Here is a 23,267-nt window from a genome sequence, read left to right on the forward strand (position 1 = left end):
TTTGGATTTGAACATATGGAACTTGGGCTAGGTTAGTTTCAGAAAGAGAACTACACAAGCCAGTAACAGGAGAGGAAAATTCTGGTGTGTCTGATGCAAAACGGAGTCTGGCTAGAGTTACAGGATCCATGAAGGAGAGTAAGTAGAAAGTTGTGCTGCGTCACAGTACAAAGGCTGTGTTATATTCAGGACTAAAGATTTTGGGCTTTGGTCTACAGGGATGAGAGAACTCCTGAGGTTTTGTAAACATAGGAATAGCCTGATCATAAGGAGTATCAAGACAATTGATCTGGAGGCTCAGCATATGTTGGATTGAAGAGGCCAATAACCAGCAGTTCAGAGAGTGGCTGGAAACCAGAACTATTGGTATAGTCCTTGAGATGCACTGAGAGGAAGAACTGCCATTGTGGCCATGGGAATGGCCATGGGATGATCAACAGGAGAGGTCCCAGGGTGCAACATGGAATGAGTGTTTGACAATGAATTGAACATGAGGGAAAAAGAGATGGAGGGGAGTCAAATGCTTTGACGTTGAAAGAAAAAAGAGTAGGTTTGATTGATAAGATAAGGAGTCCTGTTTGGGCCTCCTTGAATTCAAACTGCTGGCAGGCATCAACGAATAAATATCCCAAGAACAATTACCAATGCATATCAGAAATTAAGATAAAAATGAAGCCAGAGCTATAATTTTACTTATTTGGGAATAATCTTAATAGATATAATAGTTGAAGTATCTTTGTTTTGAGAGTTCACCAGTGGGCATGAGAAGTGTACTACCAAGAAGAGAGAAGGGCCAGGACTAGATCTGTGGAGAATATCAACACTTAAAATGTAGAACAAGGAAACCACTCCCTCCAGCCCCCACCCAGCCAAAAACCTAGAAACTAAAAATAACCACCCAACATTCAGCAGAAGTCAGAGGTAGCAGAGGCAAAGGAGGGAGCCAGCAACCAGCAACCAGCAGCAGAGAGGCTAGAGTAGGATAGCAGAGGTAATTTTGCTTGCAAGCTGGACATCTTGCCTTCAAAAGGAAGAAAGATCACTTAACTGTGGATAGACACGTGTGTTTCCAGAGCAGAGTTCTTTCAGCTCTCTGAAAGAGTTCCCTGACAGGACCTGCTCCCACAATTCACAGCCACATGGTCCAAATTTCTTGGCAGAATGTGTCATCAGTGGCCTGCTGCCCACTGCCCTGGCAGAGGCCCTCTCCCACAAACATAATGGGAGCTCTTTCCAGGAGTCCAGAAGCCCAAAGATACATCTGTGGTTTTGACATCCCATTTTCCCCAGTAAGAAAAACCTGCAGAGCCGCAGGTCCATCTAACATTGCTTTTTTTTCTATCTGACCATCTGTAACCTCTGTAAACCAGAGATTTTTAACCTGAGGTCAGTGAATATTCTGGCCAGTGGATATAATTTTCTGCTATCCATGTGCATGTAGTTTCCTGCAGGGATGATTTATTCTTCTCATTCTTAAAAAGATCTATTTTCTTAAAGAGCCACTGTAATATTAATTGTACACTCTTGCAAATAATGTGAGTTCCTTGAGGACAAGAGCCTGTCCTTATAAATTTTGATAACCTCATGGAACCTCTATCAGTCTTGGCTGAATGAATGGCTAATGGTGCTACATTAGATGGGCAACGGAGATGATTGTATTAGTCCGTTCTCACATGGCTATGAAGAAATACCCGAGACTGGGTAATTTATAAAGGAAAGAGGTTTAATTGACTCACAGTTCCACATTGCTAGGGAGGCCTCAGGAGACTTACAATCATGGTGGAAGGCAAAGAAGAAGCAGGCACCTTCTTCACAGGGTGGCAGGATGGAGAGAGTGCAAGCATGGGAAATGACAGATGGTTATAAAACCATCAGATCTTGTGAAACTCACTCACTATTATGAGAACAGCAATGGGGAAGCTGCCCTCATGATCTAATTACCTCCACCTGGTCCTGCTCTTTACCAGATTGGGGATTATGGGGATTACAATTCAAGATGAGATTTTCTCTGGGGACATAGTGAAACCATATCAATGATAAAAATACTCATTTTGGTTCTCTGACCTATTGTTTAACTTAAAAAAATATAGATACCTGGGAAACATTTTTTCATAATGTCCTCTGTTAGAATAACTTGTTGCTTAAAATGAGTGCTTCGCCCCAAGCATGGTGGCTCACACCTGTAATCCCAGCACTTTGGGAGGCTGAGGCGGGTGGATCATGAGGTCAAGAGATCGAGACCATCCTGGCCAACATGGTGAAACCCCGTCTCTACTAAAAATACAAAAATTAGCTGGGCGTGGTGGCATGCGCCTGTAGTAGTCTCAGCTACTTGGGAGGCAGAGGCAGGAGAATCGCTTGAACTCGGAAGGTGGAGGTTGCAGTGAGCCAAGATCTCACCACTGCACTCCAGCCTGGAAACAGAGCGAGACTGTGTCTCAGAAAAAAGAGTGTTTTGCACACTCTCTCTTATTTATTTCCTTAATAATTTTGCAGAGTGGGGATTAATACCTTTATTTCATTAATGAGGATGCTAGGGCTGAGAGAATTCATGTGACTTGCTGAGGGTCAAACAGCATGATAGCCGACTTGGGACTTACATCCAAGTCTTTGTTCTCCAAGTCTTATATATTGTCCCACTTATCCAAGGACTGGAGAGCCAGGTTAGTTTAGTAGGTAAAGCCCTGTAAAGATGGCTTGGGCTCTAATCCTGGCTCTAGCACTTCCTGTATGACTTTGGGCAAGTTCCTAACCTCTGTAAGCCTGCATTTCCATTAATAAAATGGAGATAATAAGTGTCTGTACTTATAAGGTGATTGCAAAGTTTAAATAAGATAGTTGTTTTAAGTATTCAAAAATGTTAACTATTATTATTATCATCTCATGGTACGTTCATTTGTAAACAAAAATGCCTGGGATCATAGTAGATTTTGCCTTGTTTTATGGAATGCTTATTGGCAATAGGTTGGATTTTGTTTTATACAAATACAATATTTTTCTTAGCCTAAAATATGATATTCATGTTAAATGCAGCGGTTTCCAAATAGTTGTGTTATTGACTGACAGATACAAGTATCATACAGTAAATTTAATTGCTTGGTCTTACACACTTATTGCATAATGACAGAGATATATTTGAACAAATGAGTCATTAGGCAATTTCACTCTTGTGGCAACATCACCGAGTATACTTACACAAACCTAGATAGCATAGCCTACTACACGTCTGGGCTATATGGTATTACGTAGCTCCTCGGCTACAAACTTGTACAGCATGTTACTGTACTGAATATGGTAGGCAGTTGTAACACAATGGTATTTGTGTATCTAAACACAGAAAAGGAATAGTAAAATACACTATAACCTGCCTTTCTAGTCCTTGGATAAGTGGGACAAGATATAAGACTTGGAGAAGATAGGCCGGGTGCGGTGGCTCACGCCTGTAATCCCAGCACTTTGGGAGGCCAAGGCGGGCGGATCACTTGAGGTCAGGAGTTCGAGACCAGTCTGGCCAACATGGTGAAACCCCGTCTCTACTAAAAATACAAAAAAAAATTAGCCGGGCATTGTGGCAGGCGCCTGTAGTCCTAGCTACTTGGGAGGCTGAGGCAGGAGAAAGGCATGAACCCGGGAGGCGGAGGTTGCAGTGAGCCGAGATCGCACCACTGCACTCCAGCCTGGGCGACGGAGGGAGACTCCGTCTCAAAAAAAAAAAAAAAAAAAGACTTGGAGAAGATAAAATATGATGTACCTGTAAAGGACACTTACCATGAATGGAGCTTGCATGGGTAGAAGTTTTCTGGGTAAATCGGTGAATGAGTGGTCAGTGAGTGTGATGCCTAGAACATTACTGTATGTTACCGTAGAATTTATAAACACTGTATACTTTGGCTATACTAAATTTATTAAAAATGCCTTTCTTTCTTCAATAATAAATTAGCCTTCACTTACTGTAACTTTTATACTTTATAAAGTTTTAAATGTTTAAAAAACTTTTTGACCGTTTTGTAATGCCACCACGTCTGGCTCCAGTAGTGTACAGCAATGTCCTAGGCTTCATATTCACTTACCTCTTACTCACTCACTTACCCAAAGAACTTCTACCCATGCAAGCTGTGTTCAGTAAGTGTGTAAGTGTGTAACAACACTTAACTTAAAACACAGACACGCCGTACAGCTGTACAAAAGCATTTTCTTTCTTTATATCCTTACTCTATAAGCTTTTTTTCTAATTTTCTACTTTTTATTTTTATATTTTTACTTTTTAAACATTTTTGTTAAAACTTAAGACACAAATACACATATTCGCCCAGGCCTGCACATGATCAGGATAATCAACATCACTGTCTCCCACCTCTACATCTTATCCCACTAGATGGTCTTCAGGGGCAATAACACCCATGGAAGCTGTCATCTCCTGTGATAACAATGCCTTCTTCTGGAATACCTCCTGACGGATCTGCCTGAGGCTGTATAACAGTTATTTTTTTTAAATGATAAGAAATATGGTATAGTAAATACATAAACCAGTAACACAGTCATTTATTATCATTATCAAGTATTGTGTATTGTATGTAATTGTGCTATACTTTTATACAACTTGCAGTACAGTAGGTTTGTTTAAACCTATCACATGCATCACCACGAGTAAAGCTTCTGCCTTTTCCTGGAGTTCTCTGGAGTACAAAAGGAAGTAAGAATGCCAAAGCAGTGGCAGCCCCCCAAAGGTGGCTGAAATCAGTAGACTGGCAGGGCTGCTGTGCTCTTGGCACCTGGCTTTATCCTAATGCTGCATGAGTGACAGATCCTGCCCCGCAGCAGTGCACTCCATCTCCCATTAGCTGTCATCCCATTAGCAACGGAGGTGGTGAGAGTTCATATTTACAAAGAGGCTGAGACTTACCTTCCTAAACAAGCAATAACTGTTTAAACTTGCATACAAATGCAGGAGGGTGAAGGGGTGAGGGCAGAGGACGTTGGAACTTTTCAGACAAAAAAACTGATGCTTCTAAGATGAAAATGTGAAGGACTTACAAAGTCACCAGGCAGTTCTCTGAAATTGGAGTTACAAATAAATGTTACAGGACTGATTCGGATCTTCTAATTCATAAGCCTGTTGGAATCACTCTGCTCTTCAGTTAAATGTGTATGTACTCTGTTAATTGAGTAATGGAGACTATTAATGCTCAACCATAATTAAAATACAATTTTCCAAATGCATTTGCTCAATATCACTTGACATGTTGTTTTAGTGATTTTTTTAAATGATCAAGAACAAGTAAGTTACTTAATTGTATGAATAAACAGTTTAGCTTTCCAAATGCCTGCAGTGACAAAATGGGAGAATACAAAGGAAAGAGGAAATCGTGTCCCCAGTGTGCACAAGTCAGGCTATTTGTGGGAAGACAGGGCTTCTGGAACACTGGCATGCCAAGAAACAGAGATATTATTCAGAGATATCTGGGCACTGATGGTGCTTTTTTTTCTCCAAGAGAAAATGTGGCCTTGATGCCCTTCAATTTGGTTCAAGAACCTGATGAGCCTGATAATTAGAAATATTAATTTAAATAGAAACACCAGTTTGTTTGGTGTAAGCTGAAATGGTAACATAATCCTGAATATAAATGGACTGTGTCGTAGCAAGAATTCAGCCTCATTCTCAACTTTGGTAGGGGGCTCCTCCCTGCCCAAAGATTGTCACTGGAAGAGCAGCAGCCTCCTAGGAACCAATATGTGAGGAACAATCACACAAGGATGTGCTGAGTCTGCTCCTTCTCTGGGTTACCACTTCCTGTGGACTCTGCAACCTGGAATGAATAAACTGGGATTTGAGGCAGGTATATGTCTGATCTCTGCTCACCAGTTGGTAACCCAGCTGCAAGGTGCATTTACTTTATAAATGGGTGCAGTGACATTTTCAAATGCCTAGCGGTGCTAGTTCATCTTAAGCCCTGTAAATATCTTTTGGTTTTCATTATACTTGTCCTAGACCTATGTAGTTTAGTGAAAGCTAGAGTAAGTCCATTCAAAGTCATGATCAAACTGTATTTGGTGAGGCTATGAAAAACTGATAAATTAGTTTCACCAAACATGACTTGTAATTACTTGTTGTATAAGTAACTATACATACTCTTAACCCCATGAAGGTGGGGACCGTGGTATCTTGTTCCTGGGAGAATCCTCAGAACTTAGCAGTGTTATTTGTTCATTTAACTGTTAATTGACTTTTTAAAAGTAGAACCTCCCAACATATCCTTCCATGAGACTTTTGTTATAGAGATAACTAATAATTAATATGTAAATTATTGTTTTTTAGGCTTGAAACGATTACAATATGGCTTTCCTTGGACTCTTCCCTTTGCTGGTTCTGCAAAGTATGGCTACAGGGGCCACTTTCCCTGAGGAAGCCATTGCTGACTTGTCAGTGAATATGTATAATCGTCTTAGAGCCACTGGTGAAGATGAAAATATTCTCTTCTCTCCATTGAGTATTGCTCTTGCAATGGGAATGATGGAACTTGGGGCCCAAGGATCTACCCAGAAAGAAATCCGCCACTCAATGGGATATGACAGCCTAAAAAATGGTAAGAGTGATCAGGTTTGATTTCTCAAGACTTTTGAATTTGACTTTGACTCAGTTATGTTGTATTCTTATTCTAGACACAGCAATATTTACACAGGGTAAAAAACAATCTCATTGAAATGGTATGGCTAGAAGGATTAGGAAACCCAAGAAATGTGTTAATTCCTGATTCCATTTCTGGCTGAATGAATCTAAGGAAATTACATCTTTTAAAAATTATTATGATTTACATAAACTTGTGATTAAAAAAAGCAAACATTTTTCTGGAGTTTTCAGTGTAGAGGGAGAGGCACATATTTATCACACAAATAAATGAAAAATTACAAATATGATGAGTACTACAAAGAAAGACAGCATGGTTTGCTAAGAATATCAGACATTTTTGCTTAAAATCAGCAGTATCCTCTTGTTTAAATAGCATCCAAGATTTTTTTTGAAGTGTTATCTTATTATAAAAATTCTATGTATTGGGGGAAATTTCTAGCCTAATGGTATTTTGTAATCACTTTGACATGATGTTTGATTTCTATTTTAATGCTCTGATATACATGTGAATTAGCTCATTAAAAAGTTAAAAATTAAAACAATTTCTAATGGCTTTTCTAGTTTTAAAATTAAAAGGTCTACTGAGTAAAATGTAAAGGATGGTCTTGAATTTTAAACTAGGTACTTTTTTCTAATAGTATAAAAGAAGTTTAATTTCATCAAAGTAACCTAGTAATTTGGAAGAAAACAGTCTCTATAGATTGTAGCAAAATAACAATGAAATAAAAAATAATATCAGTAGATGATACTAACTTGCAAAAAGTTAATTTGAACATCTAGAAATAGTACAAGTATTGGACCTTATCAATGTGGGGGAAAGCCTGGCACTTTTCCCCCAGGTGCCTGTTCGGTTAATCTCCCTTGTTGTGCTTTAATGCTCCTCCACTCTCCTTGACATTTCACCGTGTTTGTTCTACAAATAAACTTATCCTTTCTCATCTTTCAGGTGAAGAATTTTCTTTCTTGAAGGAGTTTTCAAACATGGTAACTGCTAAAGAGAGCCAGTATGTGATGAAAATTGCCAATTCCTTGTTTGTGCAAAATGGATTTCATGTCAATGAGGAGTTTTTGCAAATGATGAAAAAATATTTTAATGCAGAAGTAAATCATGTGGACTTCAGTCAAAATGTAGCTGTGGCCAACTACATCAATAAGTGGGTGGAGAATAACACAAACAGTATGTCACTTGGTTCCTTTCTTCCTCTAGTAGCTTAGTTTTAACTGTCTTTAACTTCTGAAAGTATTTCCTCCTTGTTCCTTTTGCATTTTGAATGTTTGAGAGCATTTAGTTGGGTATCTAATAATTATTTTGTATAGATTATGGCCTATTTGAGAAACATTGTTATGAATGAACATTTGAGAAAGAAGTTAAATCTTTTGGCATATATAGAATTTGGCAGTGATAATCTGAAATCTGTACTCTCTGATTGATGGGTTTCCTCTGTAATCTTAACCACTTTATGAAATTTTGCTTGTCCTATTTAATAAATTAGTTACTAGATAGAATGGCAGTTGGCTCTTATAACAATGTGATTAAAATAGAGTAAAAAAGAGTTAAAAATCAGAGTTTATACATGTTTGTTGGCTTTTGAACCAAAGAACTTCATTGGTAATTTAAAACATTTGTATATGATTCATTTTCAAAAGAGCAGCTTATTTTAAGCCCCCCAAAATGGAGAGGAATTAGAATGAGACGCATTCATTCAAAATTTTATTGCTATTTTATATTTTTTAAATGTATTTAGGGTTTCCAAATGTTTCATATTTTAGCATTTTATTTTCCAATTTTACCAGCAAAATAATCGAAATCACAGTCCAAAAATTGAGACTAAATTAAAAGTAAATTTTTATAGCTGTTCATTAAATGAAGCCATATTTTCAAAGCTACCCGAATCATGTTAATCTTGAACTTTATGTTGGAACAACAACAAAAATAACCCTGAGCAGATACTCAATATCCCTTAATCTCCAAGATGTAGGCATCTTTTACCTTAAGAAGTGCCATGATTAATACAATGAGAGAATACAGAGCAAATTTTTGTCGTATGTTTTTTATCTATGAGATTAAAAAAAGATGACAATAAAAGAAACTTAAATGTAGTCTTTTAATAGTCAAAGAATAAATCAAGGGTGATAATGCATATGAAGTAGATTCAACTATTAAAACCCATTTGTTTTCAAACTCCTTTAGACACGTTTAGCAAACAGCAAAGACCCAATATCCTTTAAAATAGATTTGGAAAGGAATATTTCAGATGATAAACACTAATGCATCATGATTTAAACTGGCTTTCATTCATCTGTTTTCACCTACCCAAAAGCAATTGGTATATTGGCAGAATGATGTCCAGTATACACAGGGAAGAATTTGAAATTGATAATTTAATCAGGTACGTTGTTCAAGAATAAACTTAGGACTGGGCGCGGTGGCTCATGCCGTGTAATCCCAGCACTCTGGGAGGCCAAGTGGAGTGGATCACTTGAGGCTAGGAGTTTGTGACCAGCCTGGCTGACATGGTGAGACCCCATCTCTTCTAAAAATACAGAAATTAGCCAGGTGTGGTGGCACACACCTGTAATTCCAGCTATTCAGGAGGCTGAGGCATGAGAATCACTTGAACCCAGGAGACAGAGTTTGCAGTGAGCAGAGATCATACCATTGCACTCCAGCCTAGGTGACACAGAGAGACTGTTTGTAAAACAAACAAACAAACAAAAAACAGAATAAACTTTGAAGCATTTATTGAGTGTTTACTCTGTGTTAAGAGTTTTACATGCATCATTGCAACTAGAAAGTGATGAAGTCTAAGCTTATATTGTATGTGGTTCTGTAGTTTGTGTATCAGGAAGCTACTAGTATTATTTCAGGTGATACGGGTGTTTTGAATGCCCTTGATTTCTTTTATATATATATATATATATATATATGTGTGTGTGTGTGTGTGTGTATATATATACACATATATGTGTATATATATACACACACACACACATATAAATACATACACATATATATATGTAGTGTGTGTGTGTGTGTGTGTAACTCTTTTCCCTTTGAAAGTAAGATACTTTTTATTTGCATTGTAAATTTGGTGTACAGTTTCTCTGGACCACTCTATCAGATGGTGATTTGAAAATCTTCTGGTCCCCCTTAATCTTCCAGTTTAACATGAATTTTTATCTATTCATTTTTTCCTAAATAGATCTGGTGAAAGATTTGGTATCCCCAAGGGATTTTGATGCTGCCACTTATCTGGCCCTCATTAATGCTGTCTATTTCAAGGGGAACTGGAAGTCACAGTTTAGGCCTGAAAATACTAGAACCTTTTCTTTCACTAAAGATGATGAAAGTGAAGTCCAAATTCCAATGATGTATCAGCAAGGAGAATTTTATTATGGTAAGACATTTTTTGCTTTTATTTTTCTCTTCTTGCAGAATATCAACACATTTCTAAGAAAAACATGAAGCATTCATATTCAAACTCGTTGTCAATCTAATTTGGGCTACAATTCAATTTTTTGGCTCCATTTTAAAAACCCTCTAATTAGTGTCTGAGTAAATATTATATTCATTGATGGTTTCCATTGTGTTTTCAAATTTATAAGTCAACCACACCTGCAGAGTAGCTTTATTCATCTGAAAATACCTGACATTGTGTGAGAATGTTCTGATTTACTCCAAAAACTCATTGGGTTTAGGATGGGTTTTAGTGAACCATATGTTCCACGAAGCACTTGATGTGGGCTCTGCACCACTTTTTAAATTACAAACATTCTTCTTATACAAGGACTTTTAAAAAAATTTGATTTTAGACCTGTGTATGTATGGCCAAACATAATTGTTTGTTTATGCTTTAATTTATTGAGAGCCTATAATTTTTAATATAATTCAATATCTTTGGCATTATTTTCAAAGGTGTTTTATTGGACTCTTCAGAAGTTTAGGGTATTAGTCCTTTTTATCCACTATATTGACTTGTAATAATTTGTTAAGTCATAATCAGAAAGGTAATTTTTAGCCAGGTATATGTTAGTACTAGTAGTTTTATTCTATTAAAAGCACAGTACAGGCCAGCTGCTGTGGCTCATGCCTGTAATCCCAGTACTTTGAGAGACAGAGGTAGGAGGATTCCTTGAAGCCAGGAGTTCAGACTAGCTTGGGCAACACAGCAAGACCCTGTCTCTACAAATATATATATATATATATATATATTTAATTAGCTAGGCATAATGGTACATACCTATAGTCCTAGCTACTTGGGAGGCTGAAGGAGGAAGATCACTTGAGCCCAAGAGTTCGAGGCTGCAGTGAGCTATGATCACACCACCACACTCCAGCTTAGGTGGCAGAGCAAGACCCTGTCTCTAAAATTATATACATACAGGTTTTATATGTAGATAAAACCGTATATACTGTGTATATGTATATATAGTTCATTTTGACCATATGTATGTGTGTGTGTGTGTGTGTGTGTGTGTGTGTGTGTGTGTGTGTGTGTTAATTTGGCTAAGTTCATAGAGTACAAAGCCAATTGCCTCATTTACCTAATTACCTAATTTGGAGATATCAATATTCACAAATATAATAGCTAAATATTATACAATGCTTAGATTTCATTTTGACTCTGCAAACTTTGCTTTAAAACTTGTAGTTTTTGTGATAATAAAGTGCCAGGTATTAAATGGTCAAATTTTCCCTTCTTAAAAATCAGGTGAATATTGATCAATGTGCTTTACAGTCAACTTGGAGCCAAGGCTTTATTTTTCTAACCAGGGCTTTTCGTTGTTTCTAATGCTACGCTTCAGATATATTGAATTATCTCATTTAAAAATAAAAAGCAAGTCTTGAATACATGTTATTATAAATGTGAAATAATTCTGTGGATTCTAAAATAAAATAAATTATACAGGGCTGTGAACTTATTTGAATTTTAGGGCCTATTTTCAAATAAACCTGCTTTTTATCAGATGCTTGAATTTCTTTATATTCTATATACTATTTGGGAAGAAACATATATAACAAATTTAAACCTTTTTATTTATTTTTATTTTTTTAGATTTTATTTCAGTACTTTTGGGGAACAAGTGTTTTTGGTTACCTGAAAAACTTCTTTAGTGGTGATTTGTGAGATTTTGTTGCCCAAGTACCTGAGCAGTGTACACTGTACCAAATATGTAGTCTTTCATCTCTTGCCCCCAGCCTTTTTTAAGCTTTGATAGGCATCTTTTATGGCCTTTATTTTCTTTTTAGGGGAATTTAGTGATGGCTCCAATGAAGCTGGTGGTATCTACCAAGTCCTAGAAATACCATATGAAGGAGATGAAATAAGCATGATGCTGGTGCTGTCCAGACAGGAAGTTCCTCTTGCTACTCTGGAGCCATTAGTCAAAGCACAGCTGATTGAAGAATGGGCAAACTCTGTGAAGAAGCAAAAAGTAGAAGTATACCTGCCCAGGTATGAGGTTCCTGTGTCACCCATCCCACAGCATGGACGATGGGCTATCAATGAAAATCTGACCCAGAAAAACTCTTCAAATTGCTTTCGAATTATAATTCTTGTGCCACTCTCTTCTTATTCTTGTTCTTCTCCTCTTTCTTCTCCTTCTCTTTCTCCTTCTCCTTCTTCTTTGATTTTCTTCTTTTTAGTATTCTTTCATAGTCATTTCTTTCATACTCATGTGGTCCTTCCCGTAGACACATGCTCACTTATTGGTTCATTCGGTGCTATTCATCAAGACCTAGTTTCAGATATAATTCAGTGTTCTTGTCTTTGTTTTAGAAAATTTATCTATCTGTTTTGTCTGAATATCATTTGCATTGACAGTCTTCTGTATTTTATTAACACTTAAGATTGATTATGACTGGAGAGGAAACAATCTCTGACATTGCTAGAAGAACTGCAAGCAAGTCACTGTGCTAGGTGCTGAGATGCAACCATAAATTAGCAGGAAGATGGAACTCTGCTCAAAATTCTCCCTGTGGCTAAAAGAATAAGATGCACACAATGCCTTTGATGTCCTGAATGCCGTCCCCTTCTCAACCCCATTTCTGGCCACTCACCACATCAAGCATGTTGTAGCATGTTCTGTCCATGTAATTGTGATTATGCCATGTACATCATGCTCTTTTCATGTCTCTGAATCTCCACTTATGTTCTTGCATTGGCCTAAACTGCCCTCCTCATATTTCTTTCCCAAGATAGTGTTGCTTAGCCTTCAGGGTACACGTCTAGAACCAGTTCTTCTCTGAAGCCTCCCATGAACTACCTGGAGCAAGTTACCCTCATTTTTGCTTCACTTATACACGTTTCTGTTATTACTTGTTACCATCCCATAATAACATTATCTTTTTGTAGGGCTAGTTTTCTTTCTGTAAGTTCTAGGGTAGAGCCAGTTTTCCTTCCTGTAGAAAGAACACAGTAAGTGTTTACAAAATGAAACTGAACTGAAAATGTTTATTCTATCCTTGAATACCTTAAAACCTAGTAGGAAAACTAGGCCAGTAAACACGTAGAACATGTTTATTAGCATACTATGTAAATTTTGGTCTAGAAAACAAGACATATCAATAAAAACAGATTAAATATATATGTATGTATGTATGTGAAAGTACAGTTAAAACACATTCCATATTAAGAAAATTGTTCAAGTATGATTAATTACTGTGAGCATTAAGGTGATAAATAAGTTATTAGTATTAAAGATGAATTATTAATAACTGATTAACCCATTCATATTTATTCTAATTTTAGGAATTATCATTTAAGGATTATATTTTATGTAAATATCAATGTTTCTAAAAACTTAGCTGATAGTTTGTTATGTAAGTGAAGGAGATCTATTTGGAACTATGGAGTTTTTGCCTGGAAAATTGTTTTATAATATATTCATAATATGGAATATTATGTTATGTCATAATTTATTATCTAGCATGTCATGTTATATATTCATAATATATAACTATAAATAATATGTAGCCATATATTTTCTATTTTTTATATTTTATTTTATTTTAAGGTCTGGTATATATGTGCAGAATGTGCAGGTTTGTTACATAGTTAAATGTGTGCCATGGTAGTTTGCTGCACCTATCAACTCATCACCTAGGTATTAAGCCTTGCATGCGTTAGCTATTTATCCTGATACTCTCCCTCCCCGCAACCCCCTGACAGGCCCCAGTGTGTGTTGTTCCCCTCCCTGTGTCCATGTGTTCTAATTGTTCAGCTCCCACTTATAAGTGAGAACATGCACTGTTTGGTTTTCTGTTCCTGTGTCAGTTTGCTGAAGATAATAGCTCCCAGCTCCATCCATGTCCCTGCAAAGGGCATGATCTCAATCCTTTTTATGGCTGCATAGTATTCCATGGTGTATATGTACAACATTTTTTTTATCTGGTCTGTCCTTGATGGGCATGGCATTTTGGGTTGATTCCATGTCTTTGCTATTGTGAATAGTGCTGCAATGAACATATGTGTGCATGTATCTTTATAATAGAATGATTTGTAATCCTTTGGGTATATACCCAGTAATGGGATTGCTGGGTCAAATGGGATTTCTGGTTCTAGATCTTTGAGGAGTCACTGTCTTCCACAATGGTTGAACTAATTTACATTTCCACCAACAGTGTAAAAAAGTTCCTTTTTTTCCACAGCCTTGCCAGCATCTGTTGTTTCTTGACTTTTTAATAATTGCCATTCTGACTGGCGTGAGATGGTATCTCACTGTGGTTTTGATTTGAATTTCTCTAATGATCAGTGATGTTGAGCTGTTTTTCATGTTTGTTGGCTGCATACATGTCTTCTTTTGAGTCGTGTTGTTCATGCCATTTGCCTACTTTTTAATGCGATTGTTTACTCCTTGTAAATTTGTCTAAGTTTCTTATAGATTCTGGATATTAGACCTTTGTCAGATGGATAGATTGGAAAAATTTCCTCCCTTTCTGTAGGTTTTCTGTTCACTCTGATGATAGTTTCATTGCTGTGCAGAAGCTCTTTAATTTAATTAAATCCCATTTGTTAAGTTTTGCTTTTGTTGCAATCGCTTTTGATGTTTTTCTCATGAAGTCTTTGCCTGTGTCTGTGTCCTGAATGGTATTGCCTAGGTTTCCTTCTAGGGTTTTTATAGTTTTTGGTTTTACATTTAAGTCTTTAATCCATCTTAAGTTAACTTTTGTACAAGGTGTAAGGAAGGGATCCAGTTTCAATTTTCTGCATATGGCTATATATAGCCACATATTTTCTTGTCTATATACAAAAGTCAAGGCAGTCATAACCCAAATCCTTTTGGCTAAGATATTTAGCATGCATAACTTTCCATGACAATACATATATATAGAAATATTCCATTATAAGTCTATTCTTAAGGAGAGGTAGTTAATGAATACCTACCAAGCATTTTTTTATGTATGATAATTGACATTTATATACTAAATATATAAACAATGTACCTTAATTCCAAAGAACAATTTACTTTTGAACATGAATGATTAAATTTAAATTACTATGTAAATCAGGCCTAAGGTTATAAAACATTTAGTCTATGTTGGCCCTCATCTAATGACCTTTCACAATTAATTTTGTATTTTTTCTTGCATTTTATGAAGAATTCTTTTTGATAAAATGAGAAATTCAGTACAGTGTTAATGCTTCTCTTATTAAATCCATGAATTAAGTGCAATGCTTCCAAATGCTCCAATTCTATGAGGATGCAAAGTTATTTAGGAGTATATTAACAGAATTCTAAATGAATGCTTACTAAATATTATACATTCTAATTCAACCATATTCACTAGAAAATGTGGCCTCTAGGTCCTGTCCACTGAGAAACTGAATGTGGCAGCAGAAGAAAATTAAATTTTCATTTCCTAAGAGATACTCTTCAATTATGAAATAGTTTGGCTGTCTTGCTCATATTAATGCCTGTACTAAATTAGGCACAGGTAATTATCATGTATCAATTTTTCCAGGAGTTCCATAAATTCTCCCTGTACATGGCTAATGCATAGATAGGGAGGCTAAATAGCAAAATAAATAACTCTGGATTCCCCTTTTAACAGAATGGCTCTTTTCAGATACTTATATGTTACAATAATCAATGTGAAACTCTCCACTTTCTCCATTTTACAGCATTAGGATCCACTAAATGTTTGATAATGGCAATGATTTATGTGACCCATTTTTAGCAAAGGTAAAAATGTTTTTCATATCTATACTCTGTGTTTACTCAAGTGTCAATTTTAATGGTTTGCATAGTTTTATCCACAGAGAGATACTACTCTGAAAATGCAACTTGCATTTCTGTATTTTGACCACATTCTTGTCCTGCTTGACAGGTACTTTTACTTTCTATTTTGCTAGAATTTATACAAACAGCTTTCAAACACTGCCCTTGAAAACCAAATACTGCATTTTCTCACTTATAAGTGGGAGCTAAATGTTGGGTACTCATGGACATAAAGATGGCAGTGACAGGCACTGAGGATGACTAGAGGAGGGAAGACGGAAAGGGGGCAAGGGTCGAAAAACTATTGGGTGCTATGCTCACTATCTGGGTGACAGGATCATTTGTATCCTAAACCTCAGCAATATGCAATATACCCATGTAACAAACCTACATACGTATCCCTTGAATCTAAAATAAAAGGTTTTATTAGCTTTTTATTTTTTCATATTAAAATGCCTTTATATATATTTTTTGAGCTTTCTCTTTATACTTCAAGTTCTGGGATACATGTGCAGAACATGCAGGTTTGTTACATAGGTATACACGTGCCATGGTGGTTTGCTGCACCCATCAACCCATCATCTACATTAGGTATTTCTTCTAATGCTGTCCCTCCCCAAGCCCCCAACCCTCCAACAGGCCCCGGTGTGTGATGTTCCCTTCCTTGTGTCCATGCGTTCTTATTGTTCAACTCCCACTTGTGAGTGACAACATGCGGTGTTTGGTTTTCTGTTCCTGTGTTAGTTTGCTGAGGATGATGGTTTCCAGCTTCATCCATGTCCCTGCAAAGGACGTGAACTCATTCTTTTTTATGGCTGCATAATATTCCATGGTATATATGTGCCACATTTTCTTTATCCAGTCTATCACTGACGGACATTTGGGTTGGTTCCAAGTCTTTGCTATTGTGAATAGTGCTGCAATAAACATACGTGTGTGTGTGTCTTTATAGTAGAATGATTTATAATCCTTTGGGTATATACCCAGTAATGGGATTGCTGGGTCAAATGGTATTTCTGGTTCTAGATCCTTGAGGAATTGCCACACTGTCTTCCACAATGGTTGAACTAATTTACGCTCCCACCAACAGTGTAAAAGCATTCCTATTTCTCCACATTCTCTCCAGCACCTGTTGTTTCCTGACTTTAATGATCGCCATTCTAACTGGCATGAGATGGTGGTATCTCATTGTGCTTTTGATTTGCATTTCTCTAATGACCAGTGATGATGAGCTTTTTTTCATATGTTTGTTGGCCACATAAATGTCTTCTTTTGAGAAGTGTCTGTTCATATCCTTTGCCCACTTTTTGATGGGTATTTTTTCTTGTAAATTTAAGTTTCTTATAGATTATTATCAAAATAATAAAAATATATAAAATGCTGTCTTTAAGAGGTAAAGGGGAGGGTATTTGCAGGGGAGGGTCGTGTAGAAGAAATTGCTTTTGTATTTTAGCAGTTTTTTCCCCCTTAACAGTAAGTTCTACAGAAATTAGATGCTGAATTGAAATTGTATCTTTATCCAAACTATAAGAATCTATTCAAGAAAAGGTAAGATTGCTGTACCCATTACCAAATCCAATGAAATACCACAAGATTTATATACATAGTTGTACATCTCTAAGATTTAAATAAGATTGCCAGATCCTTCCATTTATCCATGGTAGCAAAAATAGTTTGTTTCATATATAAAATATTTATGTAAAACACCCAAAAAGCACTTAAGTATAAAATCTGCTACAGCGTAAGCATTATGTAATTATTACCTATTATTAATATTATTGTAGTTTGTTTAGTGTACATTTTAAGTCCTGGTATTTACACTGTGTTAATCTTATAGGTAGCTTTATATATACTTCTCTCTAAATTGAGTTTTTTAAACTTGATTCTTTTGAGTTTTCTCCTCTTCAGTGTATATGCTTCCTTTTTAGTCTTTACTGATATAGCTTAGATATAAAAAGATTTTTCTAAAGTCAGCATCAAATACTTTAATACTTGGAAGCAGATGTACCTTGCTGTATGTAGTATCAGTCTTCTCTGGCTTTGTAGTCTCAGATTTGTCATTTGTGATCAGAGTGTTGGACATCAAAGGATGTGAAGTGAGTCTCTATTTTGTAACCAGAAACTATCCTGATATTTTGAAATAATTGCCTATTAATAAAGCATTTTAGTTTCATGTTTGTAAAGAAAACTACATAAGTTGTCTGCTTTTTTGTTGTTGTTGTTGTTGTTTTGTTTTGTTTTATTTTGTTTTGTTTTTCTTTTAGACAGAATCTCACTCTGTCACCCAGGCTGGAATGCAATGGCATGATCTTGGCTCTGCAAGAGCACTGCAACCTCCACCTCCCAGGTTCAAAAGCCATTCTCCTGCCTCAGCCTCCTAAGTAGCTGGGATTACAGGCATGCGCCACCATGTCCAGCTGATTTTTGGGTTTTTAGTAGAGATGGGTTTTTGCCATATTGGCCAGGCTGGTCTCGAACTCCTGACCTCAGGTGGTCCACCTGCCTCAGCCTCCCAAAGTGCTGGGATTACAGGCATGGGCCACCGCACCCGGCCCTGATTTTGTTTTTTAACATGAGTGCTTTTCATTAGATTTTTCTACAAAGGGTATGATTGGGTTTTTAATCCTTATATGTGTTATAGTCTCCTACCTAGGATATATTTGTTATTTTCTAACACTTGTTCTGCAGGTCTTCAAACCTCTACCCTCCATATGGCTCTTCAACTTACTCAGGTAGAAAGTTGCAAATGCAGAAATTACATTGTATGCCTTTATTAAAATAGGCATGCCCTTTGGCTTTATAAAAGCAGTGTCATGGCTTTTAATGTTTATAATTTATGAAATGTAAAATCTACTTCTAATGTTTTTTTTAATTTTTAAAAGTTGTTGTTGGAATTATAGTGATTAGTGATGCGGGGGCTTTACTGTCAGAAAGACCTCCATTCATATCCTCATTCTACCACCTATTATCTGTGTGATTAGAGAAAGTTGCTTGTTGCTTAGCTCTTTTAAGCTTCAGTTTAGCCTTCTGCAGCCAGGAAATAATGACACTTATCTCATAGGGTTGTTCGAGAGCATCATAGAAATCACTAAATAATATATTATTCATAAAAGGATTTGCATAGTGCCTGAAACATAGTAAGCGCTCAATATATGGGAGATAACGATTATTTATATTAATATTATCTTTTATTAAGAGGAAAGAAATAATAAATAATCAGTATTTTTCAATAGTTTGCTTTTTAAAAAAGTCAAGGAATGGACAACTGGAGATTATTTACTCCCTATCTTCAACTTTGAACAAGGTCTTACAAACACCTAGATTTTATTTCATTTGCAACCTATGTGGTTTGCTTATGCTAGATATTGCAAATATTGGAACAGAACAGAGCCCTCAGAAATAACGCCGCATATCTACAACTATCTGATCTTTGACAAACCTGAGAAAAACAAGCAATGGGGAAAGGATTCCCTATTTAATAAATGGTGCTGGGAAAACTGGCTAGCCATATGTAGAAAGCTGAAACTGGATCCCTTCCTTACCCCTTATACAAAAATCAATTCAAGATGGATTAAAGACTTAAACGTTAGACCTAAAACCATAAAAACCCTAGAAGAAAACCTAGGCATTACCATTCGGGACATAGGCATGGGCAAGGACTTCATGTCTAAAACACCAAAAGCAATGGCAACAAAAGACAAAATTGACAAATGGGATCTAATTAAACTAAAGAGCTTCTGCACAGCAAAACAAACTACCATCAGAGTGAACAGGCAACCTACAAAATGGGAGAAAATTTTTGCAACCTACTCATCTGACAAAGGGCTAATATCCAGAATCTACAATGAACTCAAACAAATTTACAAGAAAAAAACAAACAACCCCATCAAAAAGTGGGCAAAGGACATGAACAGACACTTCTCAAAAGAAGACATTTATGCAGCCAAAAAACACATGAAAAAATGCTCACCATCACTGGCTATCAGAGAAATGCAAATCAAAACCACAATGAGATACCATCTCACACCAGTTAGAATGGCAATCATTAAAAAGTCAGGAAACAACAGGTGCCGGAGAGGATGTGGAGAAATAGGAACACTTTTACACTGTTGGTGGGACTGTAAACTAGTTCAACCATTGTGGAAGTCAGTGTGGCGATTCCTCAGGGATCTAGAACTAGAAATACCATTTGACCCAGCCATCCCATTACTGGGTATATACCCAAAGGACTATAAATCATGCTGCTATAAAGACACATGCACACGTATGTTTATTGTGGCATTATTCACAATAGCAAAGACTTAGAACCAACCCAAATGTCCAACAATGATAGACTGGATAAAGAAAATGTGGCACATATACACCATGGAATACTATGCAGCCATAAAAATGATGAGTTCATGTCCTTTGTAGGGACATGGATGAACTTGGAAATCATCATTCTCAGTAAACTATCGCAAGATCAAAAAACCAAACACCGCATATTCTCACTCATAGGTGGGAATTGAACAATGAGAACACATGGACACAGGAAGGGGAACATCACACTCTGGGGACTGTTGTAGGGTGGGGGGAGGGGGAGGGATAGCATTGGGAGATATACCTAATGCTAGATGACAAGTTAGTGGGTGCAGTGCACCAGCATGGCACATGTATACATATGTAACTAACCTGCACATTGTGCACATGTACCCTAAAACTTAAAGCATAATAATAATAAAAATAAATAAATAAGACAATAGATTTGGCTGATTTACAGTTAAGGTGGCAGGGATTAATATAGCTATTTAATCAAATTACACCAATTACTACTGGAATGCAAACATACGACACCCTAACATCTATAAGAATGTGACATGTTATACGTAACTACAATATAATAAATGATATTAATGGTATCTACTCCTCATTGCATGCCTCCTGCATGCTAGCACCATCCTATGATCTAACCTTATTTAATCTTTCCAACAATACTATGAAATAGGTATTATTATTGCCATTTTCCTGTGCCAAAACTGAGCCTCAGAAATTAAGAAACTTGCCGAAGTTCGCCTGGAGCGGTCACTCATCATCACCTGACTAGCTAGTGTTTCATCACTAGAGTGTGAAACAAACTAAGCTGCTTTTAAGAAGCAAAAAGAATCCCCTACTAATATCTTCCTTCTCTTTCTTATTTTAAATGGATCAAGACAACTGTAATAGCACCTGGATCCATAGCCCTGCTCTGCTACTTATTAACTGTATGACCTTGGTTATACAGGTTATTTCATCTTTCTGCTACTCAGTGTTTTCTATTACCTGAGAATAACAAAAATACCTGCTTCAAGGGTTGTGGCGATATTTAAATTAATATCTGTTTTATACTCTTGCAAGTTTCTGGCATATACTGAGCTCCACATAAGTGTTCAAAAATAACTAGTAGCAATAAGCAAACGCATACACACATAAACATTTTAAGCCATTGAATGTATTGTCTGAGACATTCTGTATTTTCTTACTCATTCCCTTTTTTGAGATGGATACCATAGAACAATTCTACTTCACAATCAATACCTGCTTTTGGTAGAAAACAAAATAAATAATATCAAGTCAAAGTGCAAAATTTAGATAAAATTTAGCACTCAGTTTAGTTTGTTTGATATACGTGTACTCATCTATCAATCATATTTTTCCGTAACTGTGAACCTGCTAAGACTATTTTCCACTAATCATTCCTTTTGTTTACTGCCATCATTTCCTTCTCATTTTCCTTAAAACCAGACATTAGAAATGATGCTAATGAAACTTTTTGTTGACTATCACGGACTTATCTCTGTTAAGAGAACAACCTATTGCCTAAAATTTTATATTTATAATCTGTATTAAGTAGGAGGCAACATCTTAGAAAAAGTGAAGCATTTTGTTCTAACCAGTTGTTTTCACTTTTAAAATAAAAGTAATAAATGCCTTTGCTTGTTTAAAAATGTATTTCTTCAGGCATGGTGTTTTATGTCTGTAGTCCTAGCTACTCAGGAGGCTGAGGCAGGAAGATTGCTTTAGACCAGAATTTCAAGACCAGCCTCAGCAATAAAGTGAGACCCACATCTACACAAACAAATTAAAAACAAAAAATAAAAGCCAGGTGCTGTGATGTGCACCTGTAGTCCTAGCTACTTGGGAGGCTGAGGCAGGAGAATTGCTTGAGCCTGGGGGTTCGAGGCTGCAGTGAGGTGTGATCATGCCGCTGCACTCTAGCCTGGGTGACAGAGTGAAACCCTGTCTCACACACACAAAAATATGTTACATGATGTAGGCATGCTTGGTCCATGTCTTTCACAAGAAAGTTTGGTGATACAATTCATTAGTTTGGGGAAGAGTCCATATTAAGACCAATATGGCTTGCTGTGGAAACTATTTTTTAAGTTAATATTCTGTTTACGATCACTATATTTATTTTCATTTTGTTTTAAAATAATGTTTTATTTTTTCGAAATTGATACACATTTATATATAATAATTCATAAGGTCAATTAAAACAAAAATAAAGACCCATGATTCTTTTGTTTAAAAAAACTCTTAAGTGTACTAATTTACACTTCCACCAACAGTGTAAAAGCGTTCCTATTTCTCCACAGACTCGCTAGCATCTGTTGTTTCCTGACTTTTTAATAATCACCATTCCGACTGGCGTGAGATGGTATCTCATTGTGGTTTTTGTTTTCATTTCTCTAATGACCAGTGATGATGAGCTTTTCTTCATGTTTGTTGACTGCATAAATGTCTTCTTTTGAGAAATGTCTGTTCATATCCTTTGCCCACTTTTTGATGAGGTTGTTTTTTCTAGTAAATTTGTTTAAGTTCCTTGTAGATTCTGGGTATTAGACCTTGTCAGATGGATAGATTGCAAAAATTTCTCCCATTCTGTAGGCTGCTTGTTCACTCTGATGGTAGTTTCTTTTGCTGTGCAGAAGCTCTTTAGTTTAGTTAGATCCCATTTGTCAATTTAGGCTTTTGTTGCAATTGGTTTTGATGTTTTAGACGTGAAGTCTTTGCCCATGCCTATGTCCTGAATGGTATTGTCTAGGTTTTCTTCTAGGATTTTTATGGTTTTAGGTTTTACATTTAAGTCTTTAATCCATCTTGAGTTAATTTTTGTATAAGGTGTTAAGGAAGGGGTCTAGTTTCTGTTTTCTGCGTATGGCTAGTCAGTTTTCGCAGCACCATTTATTAAATAGGGAATCCTTTCCCCATTGCTTGTTTTTGTCAGGTTTGTCAAAGATCAGATGGTTGTAGATGTGTGGTGCTATTTCTGAGGTCTCTGTTCTGTTCCATTGGTCTATATATCTGTTTTGGAGTACCATGCTGTTTTCTAAAACCAGAAATACCATTTGACCCAGCAATCCCATTACTGGGTATATACCCAAAGGATTACAAATCA

General features: G+C 36.4%; 1 protein-coding gene across 3 annotated transcripts in view; it reads left to right on the plus strand.

Moving 5' to 3' along the window:
• Positions 1-23,267, plus strand: part of SERPINI1 (serpin family I member 1) — an 88,931-nt gene that overhangs the window by 46,106 nt on the left and 19,558 nt on the right. For all 3 annotated transcript variants that reach the window (XM_019024814.4, XM_019024815.3, XM_004037971.5), the window contains exons 2-5: positions 6,317-6,584; positions 7,575-7,805; positions 9,832-10,026; positions 11,880-12,084. In XM_019024814.4, coding sequence (XP_018880359.3) covers positions 6,335-6,584; positions 7,575-7,805; positions 9,832-10,026; positions 11,880-12,084 — 881 coding nt within the window. In that variant the 5' untranslated portion in view covers positions 6,317-6,334. The remainder of the gene's footprint in view (positions 1-6,316; positions 6,585-7,574; positions 7,806-9,831; positions 10,027-11,879; positions 12,085-23,267) is intronic.

Source organism: Gorilla gorilla, chromosome 2 (genome assembly GCF_029281585.2).
Source record: "Gorilla gorilla gorilla isolate KB3781 chromosome 2, NHGRI_mGorGor1-v2.1_pri, whole genome shotgun sequence".
NCBI lineage: Eukaryota > Metazoa > Chordata > Mammalia > Primates > Hominidae > Gorilla > Gorilla gorilla.